Raw genomic sequence first — 24,292 nt, forward strand, 5'->3', positions numbered from 1 at the left:
ATTAGTGTATGAGAAAGTCAACAGGAAATAGAAGAAAATAGGCAAATAGAAGGTGGGAAAGTATAAAATGGAGAGACAGGAAGTGCAACTAAAGAGTGATGGGAGAGAGAGGATACAAATAACAAAAGTAACAGCTGAGGGAACAAGTGAGACACACAGAGAATACTATAAAAATAAAGAGATAACAGGTAATAAAAAGCATGAGACAGACTCAGGCGTGAGAGACAGCTGCACATAATAATAATGTCACAGAGTGAGAGGGGCAGAGACATCCCGGGGGGAGTTTTCTTTTTAAGAGGCGGAGAGAGGGAGGGAGTGTCTGGGAGAGACTGAGAGAGAGACAAAGAAGAAGAGACAGGAAGGGAATGAGACAGCCGGGGGAAGACAGCTCCACGTGGAACAATCAGCACTGGTGATGGAAGGGGCAGTTGTGTAACTAAAGAAGCTGAGAGGAAGAGAGTGCTGAGGACAGACAGACAGCTGCCATGGACTGGGCTGGGGAGTCTCAGTGATTCGGAGCTGACCCTCTCTCACACGTGTTTGGTTTTCTTTGTTCTCCTCATGTGTTTTTATACTTTTTACTGAGTGTCTCTTTCAGTTTGCGGCTGTCTCTTGCTGGTACCCGTCTGTTTGGGACTGTCACTCTCACTCGCCTTTAAAGTGTCTCACAGTTGCTCTATGGCCGCCCTCAGTAGCCCCGGCTCCAGCCCCCACACCACCTCCCCGCGGGTGTACTTCCAGTCCCCGGGTGACAGCGCTGATCAGCCCGAGAGACGGCACCCAGGGAAAGTGACTGTCAAATATGACCGCAAGGAGCTGAGGAAGAGACTGCGCCTGGAGGAGTGGATCCTGGACCAGCTGGTGGGCTTGTATGACTGCCAGGTGAGGGTGCACTCACTCACAAAGAGCAAGTGGGCACTTACTGATACAGTCTAGGTGTGCCAAGGGGTTATCATTGTGCCAAGGTTAAATACCACCCACTGGGCTTTACAACCACTCTGGAGGATGTACCAGGCCACTAATGCTATTGTCCCCAAGCTCAGGGATGTGCCAGTCAGCCACTTAATGTCCCACCCTCTCTTTGTGTGGCTGTTGACCTCTGAGTGGCAGGGTGTGTGAGTTGGCAGCCTGTGAGCTCCTGCCACCCTGAGTCACACAGACAGCTGGGGACACCTGTCAGCAACATGTGATAGGGGGACAAGGAGGGGAAGAGACCCATAACAAGTGGGGGGTGAGGGGGAACAGAGATTAGAGATACTGGAGGATGAGGAGACTGTGTTGGGGATATAAAGGGAGATGCCAACCTTAAAAAGACAAGAATCCTCATTTGCTTTCTTTAATGATTTAGATGGATTCCAGTTTATTTTGTTCCTATGTTATTATTTGTTGAAGAGATACCTAGGTAGGTAGTGTGCATGAGTTTGGAGCACTATATGACCACAGTTTTTGCACAAATAATATTGTTAAAAATGTTCTTGCAAAACTACTGCCATATAGTGCTTCAGACGTGCACACTCCTGAGCCTGCCTAGAGATAAAGGAAATGTGATAATAAAAGCAAACGGAAACATTTTTTTTTTTTTTTTTAATTCTACACTGTCTGGTAATAATGCCCTGCTTTTCCTGTAATTTAACGCCAAAATATTGTGTTTTTTTACTGCACTAGAGAGGATGTGGTGCTTCTTACACGATTCGGAACCTGACCTAGCAACATGCTACACAGTGCACACCATCAGATTGTCAAACTTGCGCATTTTGCGGCAAACAGGATTTTAAATACTTTAAAGGGTCACAACACTATAAATAGTTTCTCAGTTTCAAAATGTATAACCGTTCCTTCCTGTTAGCAGTAAAGACTCATGACCTAGTTTCACTTAAAGGTGAAAAAAAAATAAACCGAAATACATGTGAGAGCATTTAATTCCATCATCAATTCTGTTCAGTTCTTTTTGGTATCCTTTGTTAATTAGTAACCCTAAGTGAGCCCAGGAGCGTGCACATGTTCATAACCATCTAACAGCATCTGTGTGCAACAATGTTTTTATCAATGATATACTTGGTTACAAACACTGCTACCACGGAATAATACAGATGCTCTGCAGCTGCAGAGTTTGCAACCAAGTATAACATTGCTATAAACATTGTTGCAAACACTGCAGCCAGATGGCAAGGACATGTGCACACTGGTTTCACAAAGGATACCAAGAGAACTGACATTAATGACAGAAGTAAATTGGAAAGTTGTTTAAACTGCTATGCTCCGTCTGATTCATGAATGTTTGAGTTTACTATCCCTTTAAGCATGCAGTGCCTTTGAGTTTCAATTTAAATAGTATTTGCTGCTCTTTCATGTACATGATAAAAAAAAAAATGAAAGGGGCATAAACCAAATTTTTTCTTTTCTTTCTAGTATTCAGTAAGAGTGTTTCATTTTAAACAACTGTCTAATTTGCTTTGTTCTTTTTGTATCCTTTTCTTGAAAAGCATACTTGGGTTCATGACCAGCAATCAGTTAGCTGCTGATTGGTGGCTGTGCATCTATGCCTCTTGTCACTGGTTTGCCTAATGTGTTCAGCTAGCTCCCAGTAGTGCATTGCTGCTGCTTCAACAAAGGATACCAAGAGAATGAAACAAAAGTGTTAATAGAGGTAAATTGGAAAGTTGTATAAAATTGTATGTTCTGTCTGAAACATGAAAAATAGATTTCATGTCCTTTTTTTAAATTGCTGGTATATAATAAGCATATGTAAAAGAACAAATTGTCTCTTTAAAGGGATATTCTAGCCAAAAATGGAACCCACATGGGTGCATTTCAGTTTAGAATAGAAGCATTTTTGTGATATACATGTGTTAGCAAAACTGCTTCTAACAAAAGCTGTAGCTGTTTTAAATGTGTATTTAAGTATGCACCGTGCACCAGCATTTTATACACAGCACTTGCTCAGAGCCTAAGGTGCTTGTACCATCTGGTAATGACTTCATTTATTTGCTGACATGATACAAACCCCACTGGTGCTCTGAGCAGCTGCAGTATTTAAAATGCTGATGCACTGAGAATATCTAGCAATGCCTCACATGCAGAGAATCATGTTAACACTAAAACAGTGATACCTTTTTACTAGAAGCATTTTTTTCTAATAAATTTATATTGCATATGCTTCTATTTAAAGATGTAATTCATCTATGTTCATTTCAATTTTGACCAGAATATCCCTTTACGGCGGCGGGGGGGGGGGGGGATTTAATGGTAGACCTGGGAGACAGAGGGATGAATTATTGACAGCAAATGAAAATGAAATGTATGTGGTCAGCTGCTTATTCATTTGCACAGTGGGTATGGGACACAAATAGCCGGTTAATATGTAGTGTTGTCTGCCATCAATAAGCTCAGACTGTACAGTTACTGATATAGTAACCGGTTAATATGTAGTGTTGTCTGCACATCAATAAGCTCAGACTGTACAGTTACTGATATAGTAACCGGTTAATATGTAGTGTTGTCTGCCATCAGTAAGCTCAGACTGTACAGTTACTGATATAGTAACCGGTTAATATGTAGTGTTGTCTATCAATAAGCTCAGGCTGTACAGTTACTGATATAGTAACCGGTTAATATGTAGTGTTGTCTGCACATCAGTAAGCTCAGGCTGTACAGTTACTGATATAGTAACCGGTTAATATGTAGTGTTGTCTGCACATCAGCAAGCTCAGACTGTACAGTTACTGATATAGTAACCGGTTAATATGTAGTGTTGTCTGCACATCAATAAGCTCAGACTGTACAGTTACTGATATAGTAACCGGTTAATATGTAGTGTTGTCTGCATATCAATAAGCTCAGACTGTACAGTTACTGATATAGTAACCGGTTAATATGTAGTGTTGTCTGCACATCAATAAGCTCAGACTGTACAGTTACTGATATAGTAACCGGTTAATATGTAGTGTTGTCTGCACGTCAGTAAGCTCAGACTGTACAGTTACTGATATAGTAACCGGTTAATATGTAGTGTTGTCTATCAATAAGCTCAGGCTGTACAGTTACTGATATAGTAACTGGTTAATATGTAGTGTTGTCTGCACATCAGTAAGCTCAGGCTGTACAGTTACTGATATAGTAACCGGTTAATATGTAGTGTTGTCTGCACATCAGTAAGCTCAGGATGTACAGTTACTGATATAGTAACCGGTTAATATGTAGTGTTGTCTGCACATCAATCAGCTCAGACTGTACAGTTACTGATATAGTAACCGGTTAATATGTAGTGTTGTCTGCACATCAGTAAGCTCAGACTGTACAGTTACTGATATAGTAACCGGTTAATATGTAGTGTTGTCTGCACATCAATAAGCTCAGACTGTACAGTTACTGATATAGTAACCGGTTAATATGTAGTGTTGTCTGCACATCAGTAAGCTCAGACTGTACAGTTACTGATATAGTAACCGGTTAATATGTAGTGTTGTCTGCACATCAATAAGCTCAGACTGTACAGTTACTGATATAGCCGGTTAATATGTAGTGTTGTCTATCAATAAGCTTAGACTGTAGAGTTACTGATATAGTAACCGGTTAATATGTAGTGTTGTCTGCACATCAGTAAGATCAGACTGTACATTTAATGATATAGTAACCGGTTAATATGTAGTGTTGTCTATCAGTAAGCTGACACTGTACAGTTACTGATATAGTAACCGGTTAATATGTAGTGTTGTCTGCACATCAATAAGCTCAGACTGTACAGTTACTGATATAGTAACCGGTTAATATGTAGTGTTGTCTGCACATCAGTAAGCTCAGGCTGTACAGTTACTGATATAGTAACCGGTTAATATGTAGTGTTGTCTGCACATCAGTAAGCTCAGGCTGTACAGTTACTGATATAGTAACCGGTTAATATGTAGTGTTGTCTGCACATCAGCAAGCTCAGACTGTACAGTTACTGATATAGTAACCGGTTAATATGTAGTGTTGTCTGCACATCAATAAGCTCAGACTGTACAGTTACTGATATAGTAACCGGTTAATATGTAGTGTTGTCTGCACATCAGTAAGCTCAGGCTGTACAGTTACTGATATAGTAACCGGTTAATATGTAGTGTTGTCTGCACATCAGTAAGCTCAGGCTGTACAGTTACTGATATAGCCGGTTAATATGTAGTGTTGTCTATCAATAAGCTCAGACTGTACAGTTACTGATATAGTAACCGGTTAATATGTAGTGTTGTCTATCAATAAGCTCAGACTGTACAGTTACTGATATAGTAACCGGTTAATATGTAGTGTTGTCTGCACATCAGTAAGCTCAGACTGTACAGTAACTGATATAGTAACCGGTTAATATGTAGTGTTGTCTGCACATCAGTAAGCTCAGACTGTACAGTTACTGATATAGTAACCGGTTAATATGTAGTGTTGTCTATCAATAAGCTCAGACTGTACAGTTACTGATATAGTAACCGGTTAATATGTAGTGTTGTCTATCAATAAGCTCAGACTGTACAGTTACTGATATAGTAACCGGTTAATATGTAGTGTTGTCTGCACGTCAGTAAGCTCAGACTGTACAGTTACTGATATAGTAACCGGTTAATATGTAGTGTTGTCTGCACATCAATAAGCTCAGACTGTACAGTTACTGATATAGTAACAGGTTAATATGTAGTGTTGTCTGCACATCAGTAAGCTCAGACTGTACAGTTACTGATATAGTAACCGGTTAATATGTAGTGTTGTCTGCACATCAGTAAGCTCAGACTGTACAGTTACTGATATAGTAACCGGTTAATATGTAGTGTTGTCTGCACATCAGTAAGCTCAGACTGTACAGTTACTGATATAGTAACCGGTTAATATGTAGTGTTGTCTGCACATCAATAAGCTCAGACTGTACAGTTACTGATATAGTAACCGGTTAATATGTAGTGTTGTCTATCAATAAGCTCAGACTGTACATTTACTGATATAGTAACCGGTTAATATGTAGTGTTGTCTATCAATAAGCTCAGACTGTACATTTACTGATATAGTAACCGGTTAATATGTAGTGTTGTCTATCAATAAGCTCAGACTGTACATTTACTGATATAGTAACCGGTTAATATGTAGTGTTGTCTATCAATAAGCTCAGACTGTACAGTTACTGATATAGTAACCGGTTAATATGTAGTGTTGTCTGCACATCAGTAAGCTCAGACTGTACAGTTACTGATATAGTAACCGGTTAATATGTAGTGTTGTCTGCACATCAGTAAGCTCAGACTGTACAGTTACTGATATAGTAACCGGTTAATATGTAGTGTTGTCTGCACATCAGTAAGCTCAGACTGTACAGTTACTGATATAGTAACCGGTTAATATGTAGTGTTGTCTATCAATAAGCTCAGACTGTACATTTACTGATATAGTAACCGGTTAATATGTAGTGTTGTCTATCAATAAGCTCAGACTGTACATTTACTGATATAGTAACAGGTTAATATGTAGTGTTGTCTGCACATCAATAAGCTCAGACTGTACAGTTACTGATATAGTAACCGGTTAATATGTAGTGTTGTCTGCACGTCAGTAAGCTCAGACTGTACAGTTACTGATATAGTAACCGGTTAATATGTAGTGTTGTCTGCACATCAATAAGCTCAAACTGTACAGTTACTGATATAGTAACCGGTTAATATGTAGTATTGTCTGCACGTCAGTAAGCTCAGACTGTACAGTTACTGATATAGTAGCCGGTTAATATGTAGTGTTGTCTGCACATCAGTAAGCTCAGACTGTACATTTACTGATATAGTAACCGGTTAATATGTAGTGTTGTCTATCAATAAGCTCAGACTGTACAGTTACTGATATAGTAACCGGTTAATATGTAGTGTTGTCTGCACATCAGTAAGCTCAGACTGTACAGTTACTGATATAGTAACCGGTTAATATGTAGTGTTGTCTATCAATAAGCTCAGACTGTACAGTTACTGATATAGTAACCGGTTAATATGTAGTGTTGTCTGCACATCAGCAAGCTCAGACTGTACAGTTACTGATATAGTAACCGGTTAATATGTAGTGTTGTCTGCACATCAGTAAGCTCAGACTGTACAGTTACTGATATAGTAACAGGTTAATATGTAGTGTTGTCTGCACGACAGTAAGCTCAGACTGTACAGTTACTGATATAGTAACCGGTTAATATGTAGTGTTGTCTGCACGTCAGTAAGCTCAGACTGTACAGTTACTGATATAGTAACCGGTTAATATGTAGTGTTGTCTGCACGTCAGTAAGCTCAGACTGTACAGTTATTGATATAGTAACTGTAACGGTACCAACCGGATACCAAGGGTTAACACCAGGGAACAATGTCCTGCATAGGGAATCAGCAATTCACAACCCAGCCAGTTTTCAGGTTTTTAAACAGAATGACTTTTATTAAGGCTCATATGCCCAGTATTTATGCAGGTCTGACCCCCCCCAGAAGGGGGGTTGAAAGAATGTTGTACATTAGATGGAGGGAACACGCCCTTTTACATGATACAATAGAATACCTTGCTCAAGCTGATAACAATTTAAACACAGACACACACTTGGCTTTCCTTATCATCTAGGGTCTGCTCTCTGAGGTTGATTAAACAATGGACTGTGTATCAATAACATTAATGACAGTGCATAATAGCTGAGGCTAAAGCTGAACACAGTTAACTCTTTCAGTGCTGACAGAAGGGTCTGTCACATCTACATAGCACAATATACAGCCTATAGACAACCTTTCTTACGTTATAGTCCAGAAGTGGCTAGGTTTGCCACAATGCTCCCCCAGAACCAAGCCGGCATACACAGTCTGATCCCAACGGATCGGCTTGGGGATGTCCGGGGCAACAACTTTCGGCTCAAGTAAGCTACGGGGTGTTCTCCGCCATCTGCTCCAACTTGGCTCAGTACTGCCCCCACCCCAAACATGGAAGCGTCTCTTCCCGGAGGGACTGGGCTTGGGTAGTCACAGGGTTAACATCAGCGGGATCCATGGGAGCATAGGCAGAAACAAGGGGGGCCAAGTCATTTCCAAGGAGAACATCAGCAGGTAAGTCCTTCTTGACCCCCACATTCACAAGTCTAGCGCCCACTCCCCAATCCAAATGTACCCTGGCAACAGGTAGGCGGAACACAGTGCCCCCTGCTACCCTCACAGCCACAGTGTCTCCAGTGTGCTGTTTCTCAGGCACCAAGTTCTCTTGAAGCAAGGTCATGGTAGCACCAGTATCCCGTAGACAACTGACCTCCTTCCCATTCACTTTAACCCGTTGCCGGTTATTCCGGTGGGCAGCTTGCACGGGGTCTGCTTCATGTAGGCTGCCCCAGCATTCTGGCGCCTCTACGTAGCGGGCCACAGGCTGAGGATTATGTGGGATTCCGCCAGCGGGTCTTCTCCAGGACTGTGCTTGATTCGCTGCGTTTAGGGGACACTCTGGTCTTTTGTGCCCTAGTTGCTTACATCCAAAGCACCGAATAGGTTGTGAGTAGCCCCGCGAATTGAACCGGGCTCTCTGAGGGTAGTTCGTGGCCGGAGGCCGTGTGGTATAGCGGTGCGCCGGGGGTTGGTAACTGGCAGCTGCTGGGGTGACTGGGGGTCTGTACTCCACTCTAGCAGTGGGCAATCGGTATACTGCTCCCCCTGCCCCTCGTACTGCCACGGATCCGCCAGTGGGTGCTGTATCCGGCACCAAATGGGGAGCTATCAGGGTTAAAGTAGCTCCCGAATCCCGAAGTCCCCGGACCGACATCACCTCATGCAGAATTCCCAGGGGTTCCTCGGCTTGGGTGCTCAACACCTCATGAGCGGCTGGCTCCGTTTGGTAATGGTGAGCAGCCGCCCTTGGGGCCAGGTTCTGTCTGACCTGGTTCCAAGCTTGTCTGCTCCGATTTTGGGTGCACTCACGTGCCATATGTCCCCACTGCTTGCAGGTGTGGCATTGTATATTAGCCCGTCCGTTGTTAGGCTGTAGTCCATGGTGCCTCCTGGCATCAAAATGCTGGTCTGCTAATCTGGCTGCTTCGGTTAAGGTGAGGGGTTTTCGATCTCTCACCCATTCTTGGGCTTCTGGGGACAAGCCGTTAAAGAATTGCTCCAACAGCATCAGTTGTCGCAATTCTTCCATGGTGGTAGCTTGGCTGGCCTGTATCCACCCCTGAGATGCTTGATCCAGCTTGTGGGCCCACTCTGCATGGGAATCTCTTTCTGGCTTGCGCAGGCCTCTAAACTTGCGCCGGTATGCCTCTGAGGTAATGGCATATCTTTCCAAGATCGCTCTCTTCACTTTAGCGTAATCCTTGCTGTCCTCCCTGGGTACAGCGCGATACGCTTCCGCTGCCCTACCGGCTAGCTTGCCTGCTAGCACCGGCACCCATACGGACTGCTCCAAATCATGTAACTCGCACAGTCTCTCAAAATCCTGTAAATACCCATCAATCTCATCCTTCTCCTCACAAAACATTTTAAATGCATGGTATGGGATTTTGGGTCTTACTGGGTTGCTGAGTGCGTCCAAAATGGATTCTGCTCGGGAGGATGCATTCCGCGGACTGTGTGCCATCACGTACTCCTGCACATCTGCCATTACCACGGATAGCATATCCCGTGGTACAGGTTGGGGTAAAAATTCCAGCCTGGTCCTCATTTCCCTCTGGTATAGGGTCTCCTCCATGGCTGCTGGAGGCGTAGCGCTGCGAGCTCTGTCTCCCTCCATCAGCTCAGCAATTAATATAGCCTTGGGTTTGCTGCTGCCTATCTTTCCCCTGGCTTCTAGCAGTTCCTTTTACGTTTGTCTCTTTAGCTTAGAATAATCCATCTCCATTCACTTCGGTCCCTGGTACTCCTTCCATCTTAGTCAGTATTGTAGTAATCCCCCTCTTCCTGAGGTTACTGGCTTGTGTAGTTGCTCTTCTGGGCGATAAGGTTCATTCCGTCGCTTGCCACCAATTGTAACGGTACCAACCGGATACCAAGGGTTAACACCAGGGAACAATGTCCTGCATAGGGAATCAGCAATTCACAACCCAGCCAGTTTTCAGGTTTTTAAACAGAATGACTTTTATTAAGGCTCATATGCCCAGTATTTATGCAGGTCTGACCCCCCCCAGAAGGGGGGTTGAAAGAATGTTGTACATTAGATGGAGGGAACACGCCCTTTTACATGATACAATAGAATACCTTGCTCAAGCTGATAACAATTTAAACACAGACACACACTTGGCTTTCCTTATCATCTAGGGTCTGCTCTCTGAGGTTGATTAAACAATGGACTGTGTATCAATAACATTAATGACAGTGCATAATAGCTGAGGCTAAAGCTGAACACAGTTAACTCTTTCAGTGCTGACAGAAGGGTCTGTCACATCTACATAGCACAATATACAGCCTATAGACAACCTTTCTTACGTTATAGTCCAGAAGTGGCTAGGTTTGCCACAGTAACCGGTTAATATGTAGTGTTGTCTGCACATCAGTAACCTCAGACTGTACAGTTACTGATATAGTAACCGGTTAATATGTAGTGTTGTCTGCACATCAATAAGCTCAGACTGTACAGTTACTGATATAGTAACCGGTTAATATGTAGTGTTGTCTATCAATAAGCTCAGACTGTACAGTTACTGATATAGTAACCGGTTAATATGTAGTGTTGTCTGCACATCAGTAAGCTCAGACTGTACAGTTACTGATATAGTAACCGGTTAATATGTAGTGTTGTCTGCACATCAGTAAGCTCAGACTGTACAGTTACTGATATAGTAACCGGTTAATATGTAGTGTTGTCTATCAATAAGCTCAGACTGTACAGTTACTGATATAGTAACCGGTTAATATGTAGTGTTGTCTGCACGTCAGTAATCTCAGACTGTACAGTTACTGATATAGTAACCGGTTAATATGTAGTGTTGTCTGCACGTCAATAAGCTCAGACTGTACAGTTACTGATATAGTAACCGGTTAATATGTAGTGTTGTCTGCACGTCAATAAGCTCAGACTGTACAGTTACTGATATAGTAACCGGTTAATATGTAGTGTTGTCTGCACGTCAATAAGCTCAGACTGTACAGTTACTGATATAGTAACCGGTTAATATGTAGTGTTGTCTGCACGTCAATAAGCTCAGACTGTACAGTTACTGATATAGTAACCGGTTAATATGTAGTGTTGTCTATCAATAAGCTCAGACTGTACAGTTACTGATATAGTAACCGGTTAATATGTAGTGTTGTCTGCACGTCAATAAGCTCAGACTGTACAGTTACTGATATAGTAACCGGTTAATATGTAGTGTTGTCTGCACATCAGTAAGCTCAGACTGTACAGTTACTGATATAGTAATCGGTTAATATGTAGTGTTGTCTGCACATCAATAAGCTCAGACTGTACAGTTACTGATATAGCCAGTTAATATGCAGTGTTGTCTGCACATCAGTAAGCTCAGACTGTACAGTTACTGATATAGTAACAGGTTAATATGTAGTGTTGTCTGCACATCAATAAGCTCAGACTGTACAGTTACTGATATAGTAACCGGTTAATATGTAGTGTTGTCTGCACATCAATAAACTCAGACTGTACAGTTACTGATATAGTAACCGGTTAATATGTAGTGTTGTCTGCACATCAGTAAGCTCAGACTGTACAGTTACTGATATAGTAACCGGTTAATATGTAGTGTTGTCTATCAATAAGCTCAGACTGTACAGTTACTGATTTAGTAACCGGTTAATATGTAGTGTTGTCTGCACATCAGTAAGCTCAGGCTGTACAGTTACTGATATAGTAACCGGTTAATATGTAGTGTTGTCTATCAATAAGCTCAGACTGTACAGTTACTGATATAGTAACCGGTTAATATGTAGTGTTGTCTGCACATCAGTAAGCTCAGACTGTACAGTTACTGATATAGTAACCGGTTAATATGTAGTGTTGTCTATCAATAAGCTCAGACTGTACAGTTACTGATATAGTAACCGGTTAATATGTAGTGTTGTCTGCACATCAGTAAGCTCAGACTGTACAGTTACTGATATAGTAACCGGTTAATATGTAGTGTTGTCTGCACATCAATAAGCTCAGGCTGTACAGTTACTGATATAGTAACAGGTTAATATGTAGTGTTGTCTGCACGTCAGTAAGCTCAGACTGTACAGTTACTGATATAGTAACCGGTTAATATGTAGTGTTGTCTATCAATAAGCTCAGACTGTACAGTTACTGATTTAGTAACCGGTTAATATGTAGTGTTGTCTGCACATCAGTAAGCTCAGGCTGTACAGTTACTGATATAGTAACCGGTTAATATGTAGTGTTGTCTATCAATAAGCTCAGACTGTACAGTTACTGATATAGTAACCGGTTAATATGTAGTGTTGTCTATCAATAAGCTCAGACTGTACAGTTACTGATATAGTAACCGGTTAATATGTAGTGTTGTCTATCAATAAGCTCAGACTGTACAGTTACTGATTTAGTAACCGGTTAATATGTAGTGTTGTCTGTACATCAATAAGCTCAGACTGTACAGTTACTGATATAGTTACAGGTTAATATGTAGTGTTGTCTATCAATAAGCTCAGACTGTACAGTTACTGATAGACACAAACACTAGATGTGCACAACAGACAATTACAGGCTCCTTTAGGAAGCTGTATGTGCAGCAACAGGGCCCAAGTAAAATAGATACAGGCAGAACTTAAAGGGAAAACTTTCTAATTTCTTCTAATATCTAATTCTCTTTGCTTTCTTGTTTTTCTTTATTAAAAGGTAAGCTCATGAGTGTGCACGTGTCTGCAGCAGTTTTTCAACAATGTTATACATTAGCAAGAGCCCTAGATGGTAACTCTTGTCATGTGGAGTTCCATAAATGTGCACGCTACCTATCTAGATATCTCTTTAACAAAGAATAACATGAGAGCAATTGACCCTGCAAATGGGTTAAACACACAGGTAAATTACCTTCCAGGAACAGCAGTTCCACTGACCCAATCAGCAACGCTAGTCGCATGACTCATCTCTCGGTAAACAGAACTGCAGGGATATGCTCTAACGAATGAGAGCATGTACCTTTAATAATATACTAGAATGTCCCTTTAAAAAACAACTTGATCTGTCTTCCCTCCATGGGTTGACATGCCAGGGATAAACCCGCTGTTACTGGCAGCCAACCAGCTCCCATACAGTACAGGAGCAGCGGTTGGAAACCTATTAATTATGTATTCAGGCTATATATCACACGCATACACTTGTTATTACTGCAATCATTTCATCATATTATACACAAACATGAGATCTGACTCACCGTCCTACCAATTACTCATGTCAAGTCCAAATAGGTAGAAAGGGCAAATCTCACCACACAAGTTCCTTCCTTCTTTTTTTTTTTTTTTTTTATTGTAACTGATTTACTAGAAAAAAATGTGTGACCAGTCTCTAAATGGCTGGATACTAAAATAAACCCTTATTGGAACCATAGCAAAATGGGTTATTGTGTGTCTCTCTCTATATATGTGTGTATCTCTCTCTATATATGTCTGTATCTCTATATATGTGTGTATCTCTATATATGTGTGTATCTCTATATATGTGCGTATCTCTATATATGTGCGTATCTCTATATATGTGCGTATCTCTATATATGTGCGTATCTCTATATATGTGCGTATCTCTATATATGTGCGTATCTCTATATATGTGCGTATCTCTATATATGTGCGTATCTCTATATATGTGCGTATCTCTATATATGTGCGTATCTCTATATATGTGCGTATCTCTATATATGTGCGTATCTCTATATGTGTGCGTATCTCTATATGTGTGCGTATCTCTCTCTATATATGTGTGCGTATCTCTCTCTATATATGTGTGCGTATCTCTCTCTATATATGTGTGCGTATCTCTCTCTATATATGTGTGCGTATCTCTCTCTATATATGTGTGCGTATCTCTCTCTATATATGTGTGCGTATCTCTCTCTATATATGTGTGCGTATCTCTCTCTATATATGTGTATGTGTGTATCTCTCTATATATATATATGTGTGCGTATCTCTCTATATATATATATGTGTGCGTATCTCTCTCTCTATATATGTGTGCGTATCTCTCTCTCTCTATATATGTGTGCGTATCTCTCTCTCTCTATATATGTGTGCGTATCTCTCTCTCTATATATGTGTGCGTATCTCTCTCTATATATGTGTGCGTATCTCTCTCTATATATGTGTGCGCATCTATCTATCTACGTATCACTATAGTTTACTAGTCAGGGGTTAAAAGCTACTAGCCCAGAGGGAAAACGTTGCTGGTTCACTCAATGTTAAAGATAGGAAAAAGTCACATTTCTAAGTCATCCAGGACTAGTGGACCACTACCAATTTCAAGCCCTGAATATATATGTGTGTCTATCTATCAATCATCTATTAGTCTATCATCTATTTATCTGTATCTTCCTCAATGATTAAAGGGAAAGAAAAGTCATTATTAGGTAGAATATTCCATTTTTAAACAACTTTCCAATTTACTTCTATTATTTAATTTGCTTCCTTCTTTTGTTATCCTTTGCTGAAAGGTTTATTTAGGAAAGCTCAGGAGCAGCAAAGAACCTAGGTTCTAGCTGTTGATTGGTGGCTGCATTTATATACTTATTGTCATTGGCTCACCTATGTGTTCACTTAGAAATCAGTAGTGCATTGCTGCTCATTCAACAAATGATACCAAGAGAATGAAACAAATTTGATAAAAGAAGTAAACTTTTTGTTTAAAATTGTATGTTCTACAATCATCATTTTTGGGTTTCATGTCCCTTTTAAAGGAAATTGAAATGTGCATTTCAGCTTTAAATATACGTCCATTATTAGCCAAAATGCTTCTAGTAAAAGTTTTACTGGTTTTCAGCAGCATACTCACATATGCTGTGAGAGCCTCGTGCACCAGCATTCAAACAATCAGCTTCTTAGCAGTGTCTTGTATGACACAAATGAAGTCTTCACTGACACTCTCTGAGCAGGCATAGCGTTTGAATCCTGGTGCTGTAGTCAGACATGGCATATGTGCGTATGCCTTTAAAAGCATTTTTTGCTTATGTGGGAGTATATAGTAAATATGCTTCTATTTAAAACAGAAATGCACAGTAAAATTTTGACCTTTCTGTACCTAAACGTGTTACAAGCATTTAACACCGGTAATTTAGTTGCAAATCAAGGGCAGTTCAGGGGTTACACCCCTTAAAAAGCCTGCTGGAATATATGTTGCTGGTATTCTTTGCTGCAATTAATTAGGGATAGATATAAATACGTTTATGCTCTGATGGGCTTGATCATTGTGTGCATGTTGCAGGGTCAGTAAATTTAATATAATGTTGGCTGTCTGCAGGGAGTTGAACAAGCACAATTTCCAAAGATATTTTACAGATAAATAATGGATGTATAGTGCAACATTGTTTTATTTACATTCATTTAAACAATTTATGTCCCTTTAAACGTCATGATGTGTTTAAAGAAGTGAGGGCTTGTGGGAATAGAGGAAGGAATTTGTGAGATAAAAGAAAGGGGAAATTGTGTTTGTAAGGTATAAATTAGCTTGTCAGTGAGGATAAAGCGCAGTCGTTCTAGTGCCACGGGACCAGGAAGTCTCTAAGCGCTGCTTGCCTAACGACGCGAGAAATACGCAATAATGCTCTAATTTGTTACTGTGTTTTGTTCTCTAAAGGTCACAGCTCACGTGAGATTCAGAAGGTGCTACTGGGTCTTTCATATGAAACCCAAAAATGGTCTTTGTGATTCAAATAGAGAATACAAAGAAGTTTTCATTTATTGTCAAATGTGCTTTGTTGAAGAGATATGTAGATAGGTAGGAAATAGTGCTGCCATCTAGTGTTCCTGCTGAACTGCTGCTGTATTTAGTGCAGTAGACACGTGCACGCTCCTTAGCTTATCTTCCAGCTTTTCAACAAAGGAAACCAGGGAAAAAAAAAGAAAATTTGATCATTGAAGTAAACTGTAAATTATATAAGAATTTTTTTGGGGGGTTTATGTCTCTTTAAAGGGGGCAGTAAACTCATGCATACATACATACATACATACATACATACATGCACTCTCAAACTGGACTGGGTGTACATCCCATGACCCTGCAAAACTCACAGCCCTGAATGCTCAACAGCACTCAGACAGCTGCATAATCAGGCAATTAACCCCGGGCACGCCTGAGTGCAAAGCTCCTAGGGAAAATGACAAAACAAAATTATTAACACAGCACATATAAAGTCTGGCACTCTCTTGCAAGCACACCGCTAGGTTAAAAGCAAAATGGAAGATTTAGTTAGCGCAATTGACCAAATGGTGATAGACCCAGGACCACATCAAGGTCTCTTCCTCCCTGGTCCCTAACCTACAGCCACACACACTGCGATACAAACAAGGGTGATACAGGCCCTTTGTATTTTCCCTAGACACAAACAAAACACAGAAATGTACTGCACTCTCAAGCCAGACTGGGTACATCTCTTATGACCCTGCAAAATGTACAGCCCTGGGTGCTCACCAGCACTCACAGACAGCTGCACAGCTTTCAGTGACTCAGACAGTAAACAGACCAGCATGGTTGCAAAATGCCGTTATTATTATATTTATTTTTACTATGCTCCCTCTGAATGATGAAAGTTCATTTTCTGTAGCCATGTCTCTTTAAGAGTATATTTATTTAAAGGGGCACAAAACCCCAAAAAATGATTTCATGATTTAAAACGTGGCACCCTTTTGTTGAGAAGTAGGTAGGCAGGCTCAGGAGCATTCACATGCTTGGAGCACTGTATGGCTGCAGTTTTACAACAATACTTTTAACAAAGTTATACATATGTAAGAGCACTGGAATGCAGAAGTGATCAGTGTCATGTAGTGCCCAGACACATGCACACTACCTACCTAGATATGCTCATCAACAAAGAATATCATGTGAACAAAGCAAATTTGATTAATAGAAGTAAATTGGAGACTTTTTTATTGTATGCTGTTCCTCAATTATGGCAAAAGCTTCTTGAGTTTCATGTCCCTTTAACTTTCCAAATCCCCCCCCCCCCCCACCCCACCACCATATTTACTATAAAAAGAAAAAAGATAATATAGGACCCCTCGACATTTAATGTGAAGAGACTGAGTCAATATTTTTACTGTCACTTTACAAATAAATGTAACCCGATTGTCATCTATTTGCGCTATGTTTTCTTAAAGGGACGCTCTAATACAAAAGTGACAGCCTATTTAAATGGGGCATTACTGATCCTATAGAACTGTGTGCACAGGAGCTAAACCGTTAAAGTGCAGCTTCTGAGCGGGACGCCTATAAACACATAGTGATCTAGGGATAGTAATACAAACATTACAAATGAGCGTATTTTTTGTTGTTGCAATATAACGTCCCTTTTTAAATGTGTGTATCTGTATAACGCGCCTGTATTGTGAGAGGGACGTCTCTAGCTGTGCACTGTATACAGTAACACCCGGTATTTGTGCTTCTACAGGAGGAAGAGATCCCAGAACTGGAAATTGATGTTGATGAATTACTGGATATGGAGACTGATAAAGAGCGAGGGGAGAGAGTGAAGGTGAGGTCTGCGGGTAACAATGGGGACAGGTCTGGGTAATGTGGTGTGTTCTTGCGGCAGCTAAAATTGTGCTTTTTTTTGTTTTTTCCCCCCCAGCAACTTCTCACGGATTGTTACAAACCAACAGAGGTAAGTTCTAGTTTGTCTGCACAGTGCGATGTGGGGGTCTGTTTGCTGGGTTAGCGATTGTGTGGCTTGTGCAGATAAAGCAGGCGCACCTACGGATATATATATATATATATATATATATATATATATATATATATATATATATATATATATATTATATAAATATATATATATATATATATATATATATATATATATATATATATATATATATATATATATATATATATATATATATAGCATCTGTATTGGAAGTCATAAAACAAGAAACTGATTATTCTATTTCTAAATGCCAATTCATTGAGGATTTGTTGAATATAGTATTATACTTAAATTATTTTCTTTTCCAGGATACTTTTTACATTCAAAAAAAGGGTACAGCCATGGGCTCTAATGTGGCCCCTTCATACGCCAACATTTTCGTCAGCCAATTCGATACGAGATATGTATATACTAGTGTTCTTTTTCAAACAAGCTGTACACTTTGGCTTTGTTACATCGACAATGTGATTGGCGTATGTAGGGGCCCTTTGAGCACACTACAAACATTTGTGGATGATTTAAACAAGAGCACCAATAGTTTAACATTCACATTTAATTTTTCTGAAAATCATGTAAGTTATTTAGATACAGTAGTATATAAGAAAGATGGTGCCCTGATTACTGATCTATTTAATAAGCCCACTGACCGTAATACCCTCTTACATTTCGATAGTTATCATCTGGAACAAGTTTTTAGGTCTATACCTAGAAGCCAATTTGTCAGTGAGGAACGTGAAGGACAAAACTTTACAGGCAGTAAGATTAGAACAAATGGCCAAGAAATTTGAGACAAGATGTTATCCTAAGCCATTAATATCAAATTGTAAACAAGATGTGCTTACTGAAATAGGTGACCAAGGTTCACAAAAAAGATATAATAAAAAAGAAGGGAATCAGATTGTGTTCACAACAGAATATAGTATGTATAGTGAAAAAATCTCTAAAATTATTAAAAAACATTGGTATTTATTAAATACAATTTTAACATTAGGGAATTTCAAGATTTTCCTATACATGCCTATAAGAGGGTAAAAAACATAAGAGACATATTGGTTAAGGCCGATATTGGCACAAAAAAGGAAGAGAAAGTTAATTATTTAACTAGTTCAACAAAGGATCATACCCCTGCCTTCATTGTACACAATGCAACTCCATGATCAAGGGCAAACATGTGGCACAAATAAATGATAGAAAGAAACGGTATATAAATGGTCTGTATACATGTGATACAGAATATGTAGTGTACCTACTAAAATGCCCATGTGGGCGGGGCTATGTCGGTGAAACACTAAATCGTATTAAAGATAGAATCAGTGCCCACAAATCATCTATTGGATGTGAAGACAAATCCCTCCCAGTATCGGCCCATTTCATTGAAGCAGGCCATTCAGTGAGCCAACTTAGGTTTTAAGTAATTGATCACATCCCAAAACTGAGAAGGGGTGGTGATAGGGAATTGTTACTAAAGAGTTTGGTGGATACAAAATTTAAATACACTCCACCCAGTAGGATTAAATAGGGATTATGACTTACATTTGTTTTTATAAGTATTTTTTAGATATTTTGTATATGCATTTATAGTTTTTTTAAGTATTTAGTATTTTTTTGATATTGTGTATATAATCCAAAGTACCATTTCAGCAATACCCTAAAAAAATGTAACATCAAAAAGTGAAAAGAAAAAAGTTCATTTAAAATGGGTAATAATTATACATAGCCAGTAGGTGGCAAGAGAGAAACATGAGAAATATATATGTCATCTAATGAACAGGTGAATTAATTATAATGCTACACAGGTGCTATAAAAGGGGTAGAATGGTAGTATTCTATAGCATGATTAAGAGTCGGATGGACTCGAAACGTCGCTGCTACTTTGTCATAATGTTACTGTAAATAAAACTGATACCTTGATGAATTGGTGGTGCTGACATCTCCTCTTTGGATATATATATATATTATACTGTACAGCGAATAAGAAACAAAAAACCCATTAAAGGGATAGGAAAGTCAAAATTAGACTTGGCATGATTCAGATAGACACTTTTAAATTCACTTCTATTTTCAAATGTGCTTCGTTCTCTTAGTATCCCTTGTTAAGAAATGAATATGCACATATCATACACTAGTGGGAGCCGCTGCTAATTGGTGCCTGCACACGTTTGTCTCTTGTGATTGGCTAACTAGATATTTTCAGCTTCCTGTCGGTAGTGCAATGCTGTCCCTTCAGCAATGGATAACGAGAGAATGAAGAAAATGTGATAATAGAACTAAATTGGAAAGTTGTTTAAAATTGTATGTTCTATCTGAATCGTAAAAGAAAATTGTGGAGTTTACTATCCCTTTAAGTCTGGTTCTGTTTCTTTGTATAGTTTAAATGTTTCTTGGCTAAAATAAAGATATTTATCCGAGCACTGCTTATCCTATCATTTTTTTTATTATTATTATTTTTTTTTACCGGAAACACTTTGGGCCAAATTACAAGTTGAGCGCATAATATTGCTTTTGCATTGTACAGAAGCAATGCGCTCACGAGAGCGCGCTTCCATAGGCTCCAATGGGAGCCTCATTTTCATGTTGTCAGACACTGCATGAGAACTAGCGCAGTGAAGGGGGTAAATTGTGCAGCAATATTAAATGTGTGTATATGAGAAAAAATATATATATAGTTCAGAAAAGAGCACTCTCACCTTAGTAGCAACTGCCAGAGTGCCAACAGTTAAATATATCAAGTAGAAGGCACTCTCTGGTCTTTTCAAGTGTACTTTATTTGAAAAAGCGTGACGTTTCGGGGACACATTACCCTTGAAAAGACCAGAGAGTGCCTTCTTCTATTGGGAGAGATATATTATATTATATGTTAAAATGTGTGTATACATATATATTTACTGCTAACACCCAGTTGCCATAGACCGCAATGTAAAGGCAGTTCACCCCACTCACACCAACTTTAGATCCCAAAACCTGCTTAGTACAGTTTTTTTAAAAACAAATAAATGCTACTTCTTTTATAAAAAAAAGGGACCTCACGCTTTATTTTGGGGGACATTTAAAAAAAAAAATACGCACAGGTCTACTTGTAATGGCTGGTTATCTATCACTCGCCTGTAAACGGACACATTTGCCACTTGTGGGCGTGCAATAAATTAGCACTTCACGTGTAATCTAGCCCTTATCAGTATAATATAAAATGTTTAATTATGGTCAGTAAAATAACTCTTCTATATACTTAATTTGTCCCGTTTCCTGTCATTTTAAAATAATGAAAATTGTGGGTTTACCCATTCTTGAGAATTTGAAGTGCAAACTTCACAGGCCTAACTCTGCTCCATATCTGTCCCTAATTGGCCTTAGAAGAGATGCAAGTTTTGCTAAAATAAGGACTTTGTGTACTCAAGTAAAAAGTCCTGATTGTCTCATCCAGATATAGGAAGTGGTGAGAGTAGGGTTGCCATATTGCCGCTTTAAGGGAGGATACTTATGAAAATACATATGTAAGGACTGTTTAAATGTTCCGTTATAAGAACCCCAACATATTTATTTTTCATGTGTCCCCCCCCCTTAAAGCAGCAATATGGCAACCCTAGGTGAGTGGAGTTTTACTAACAAACAATTGGAGTAAACAAGTTGTTAATGCATTCAAAACCTTTTCACACTCGCCCAGCATTATCATTTTGTTATTATCATTTGTTTTGTTTTTTGCAAGACTGCAGCACAAATCTTGTAATTACAAGGTGTACGTGTGCCAATTCATTTTTAGGATAGCCTTATGCTTATCCACTGAATTCTTCAATTCTCTTGCAGTCTTTGCCTTTATCATCTCTACTGGAAGTCAATTGGAGAAAGGGTGTTAGATTTATGGAATAAAGTGCTCCCACTAATTACTGTTGCAGGGGTTTGACGCACATTTAGAACATTTTATTATGCCCCTTAAAACCTTTTTACTAATGAGGATTTAAAAGTTGTATTAAAGGGACATAATACCCATGTGCTAAATCACTTGAAACTGATGCAGCATAACTGTACAAAGCTGACAAGAAAATGTCACCTGAACATCTCTATGTATAAAAAAGATTTGACCTCAATATTTCTTCATCTCACAAAAGTGCTGTGTGAACAGTTATACCTTATACCTTAGCTTCTGTCAGCTGCATTTGGGGGGGGGGGGAACAGCCTATCGGCTTCATCAGTTTTGATGTCACACTTATCTTTACTGTGATCTCATGAGATTTCACCGATATATCGTGAGATTTCATAATAAACTTAATTAAACTGAGGAGGGAAATAGCATGACTGTACCTGCACACTACCTTGCAAGTCCCCGGACTAGCATCCTGATTGGCTGCTTAAAGTCCCTTTACAATGGGATGGGGCTCCTGAGGAAATCTTGAGGTAAAAGATCTTCCTTTTTTACATAGAGATGTTCAGGTGATATCTTCTAGTCAGCTTTTTACAGCTATGGCACATCAGTTTGAAGTGCTTCAACATTTGGTCATCATGTTCCTTTAACATTGAAATTGTATTATGTTTTTTTATGGAACTGTGAGCATACCACAGTATGCACAACTGGTAATCAGCCTGCTTATGGTTGTGTATGTGTGCACATGACTGGATACCATGTTTATTCACAGTGCTCTGGTTGGGGTGGGAAGGTAAAATATATATATATATATATATATATATATATATATATATATATATATATATATATATATATATATATATATATATATATATATATATATATATATATATATATATATATATACAGCTTGTGAGGGACAGTCCCTGATTCTGCGTTGTGTCCCTATTTGCTGACTATCCCTTAGCCCCACCCACAAAGTACCCAGACATGTCCACTAACCATCCAGACACACCCACAATCCCACCCCACCCAACACAACTCCACCCGCAAAATGGGGACAGGCCGTATCAACCTCCTGAGTCTCTGATACCCCACAAGATGTTGGGATGTATGATACAGTACAATTTCAAACTTTTAACTTCTGAGTAAAATGTTTTATTCGTTTATTAATTGTTCTAAATTCTACCTTCTATGTATCTCCTAAGGTTCGCGCTGTACATCACGGGCACTGCAGGCTTAGGAAACATTGTTAGATAAGGCTGTAGAGTGCAGTGGATTTCTGGGGCAGAACTAAGTAGCAGGCGTGAACTGGGAAACAAAAAAATTTGTGTTTGTTTGACTGTATCCCTTTGATGAACGAATCAACTCAGTTTTCTTAGGTTGTTGATTAATTAATTAGTTGGTTACATTCCTTATTTGCCTGCAAACAAAACTCTGAATAATGGGGGAGGGGGGGGTGTATTCAGATCATTTTGTCTGAAAACAAATGCATGTGTACTAAGTAGCAGTGCCTTTTAACTCCTTTTTTTCCCACCCTCAGGCCTTTGTTTCTGGTTTACTGGAAAAAATTCAGGGGATGCAGAAGTTGAGCACCCCTCAAAAAAAATGAGGATCCCTTCACTTACAACAAGGAGGAGACACTGGGAACTGCCACCCTTATCTACAGAGATGCAGTGTCGCTGGCTGTCAGGGTCATAGGGTCCCCTTTGGAGAAATGTGTCCACGCCTTTCGTGGGTTCCACACCAAGATGCACTGCAGGGGACACCTCTTTTTATATAAGGATTTTTTTTTGTAGCAGATGTCTTTTTTTAATTAAATAAATATGTAATAATGTTGGCAAATGTGTTTTAAATCTTTTATTTTCTATAGCTTAGTGTACACTTTGCTATGCTCTAAACCAGGGGTCGATAAATCTGTTTTAAAATTTGGAAGCCGGTAAGAATGTTTAGGAGACAGACAGTAGTATTTGTATATAGATAAATGGAGAATAACCCAAAAAGGAGCCAGTGGTAAGATTCTAGGAGCCAGTGGCTCTCTGGTTCCTGGGTTTGTTGAGCCTTGTTCTAGACACAATCCCAAATGCATCTAAAGTCTTATTAACCTGGTTGGGACATGAAAAAAACTCACTAACACTTTCGGGGGCTTCCCTCATGAAATTCTTAAAAATAAAACAAAAAAGGGGTGTCCCTGTGAGGTGACCTATATTAAAGGGACATGAAACCCAAAAATGTTCTTTCATCATTCAAAAAGAACATACTTTATTTTATTTTTTTAACATTCCGATTTACTTTTTGATTTCAATTTAGCTTCATTCTCTTGGTATCCTTTGTTGAATGAGCATCAATGTGTTACTAGACACATCAGATGAGCCAATGACAAGAGTCATATGTGCGGTCAACAATCCACAGCTGGCTCCTGAGCCTACCTAGCTATGCATTTCAACAAACGATACCAAGAGGACGAAGCAAATTAGAAAATAGAAGTAAATTGAAAAAATGTTAAATATTATGGTCTATCTAACTAATAAATGCAAATGTGGGTTTTAGTGTCCATAATATTTAAAAAACTTTCAATTTACTTCTATTTTCTAATTTGCTTGTGGGAAATCCACTCCCTATGCCATTGGGGA

At 39.3% G+C, this 24,292-nt stretch overlaps 1 protein-coding gene across 1 annotated transcript; it reads left to right on the forward strand.

Annotated features, from left to right (window-relative positions):
- Positions 1-319: 319 nt before the first annotated feature.
- PPP1R14B (protein phosphatase 1 regulatory inhibitor subunit 14B) lies at positions 320-23,504 on the forward strand. The gene is made up of 4 exons (XM_053720072.1): positions 320-882; positions 17,546-17,629; positions 17,726-17,758; positions 23,203-23,504. Exons 1-4 carry the CDS (start codon positions 679-681, stop codon positions 23,269-23,271), a joined length of 390 nt encoding a protein of 129 aa, XP_053576047.1. The 5' UTR covers positions 320-678; the 3' UTR covers positions 23,272-23,504.
- The last annotated feature ends 788 nt before the right edge of the window (positions 23,505-24,292 follow it).

The sequence above is a fragment of the Bombina bombina genome, chromosome 7 (assembly GCF_027579735.1).
Source record: "Bombina bombina isolate aBomBom1 chromosome 7, aBomBom1.pri, whole genome shotgun sequence".
Taxonomy (NCBI): Eukaryota; Metazoa; Chordata; class Amphibia; order Anura; family Bombinatoridae; genus Bombina; species Bombina bombina.

What these genes read in the sequence shown, in the direction of transcription:
- PPP1R14B (XM_053720072.1), top strand. Translation starts at nt 679, where the DNA reads ATGGCCGCCCTCAGTAGCCCCGGCTCCAGCCCCCACACCACCTCCCCG. An exon ending in TGGGCTTGTATGACTGCCAG is followed by an intron (nt 883 to 17,545) that starts GTGAGGGTGCAC and finishes GTGCTTCTACAG; the next exon opens with GAGGAAGAGATCCCAGAACT. An exon ending in ATTGTTACAAACCAACAGAG is followed by an intron (nt 17,759 to 23,202) that starts GTAAGTTCTAGT and finishes TCCCACCCTCAG; the next exon opens with GCCTTTGTTTCTGGTTTACT.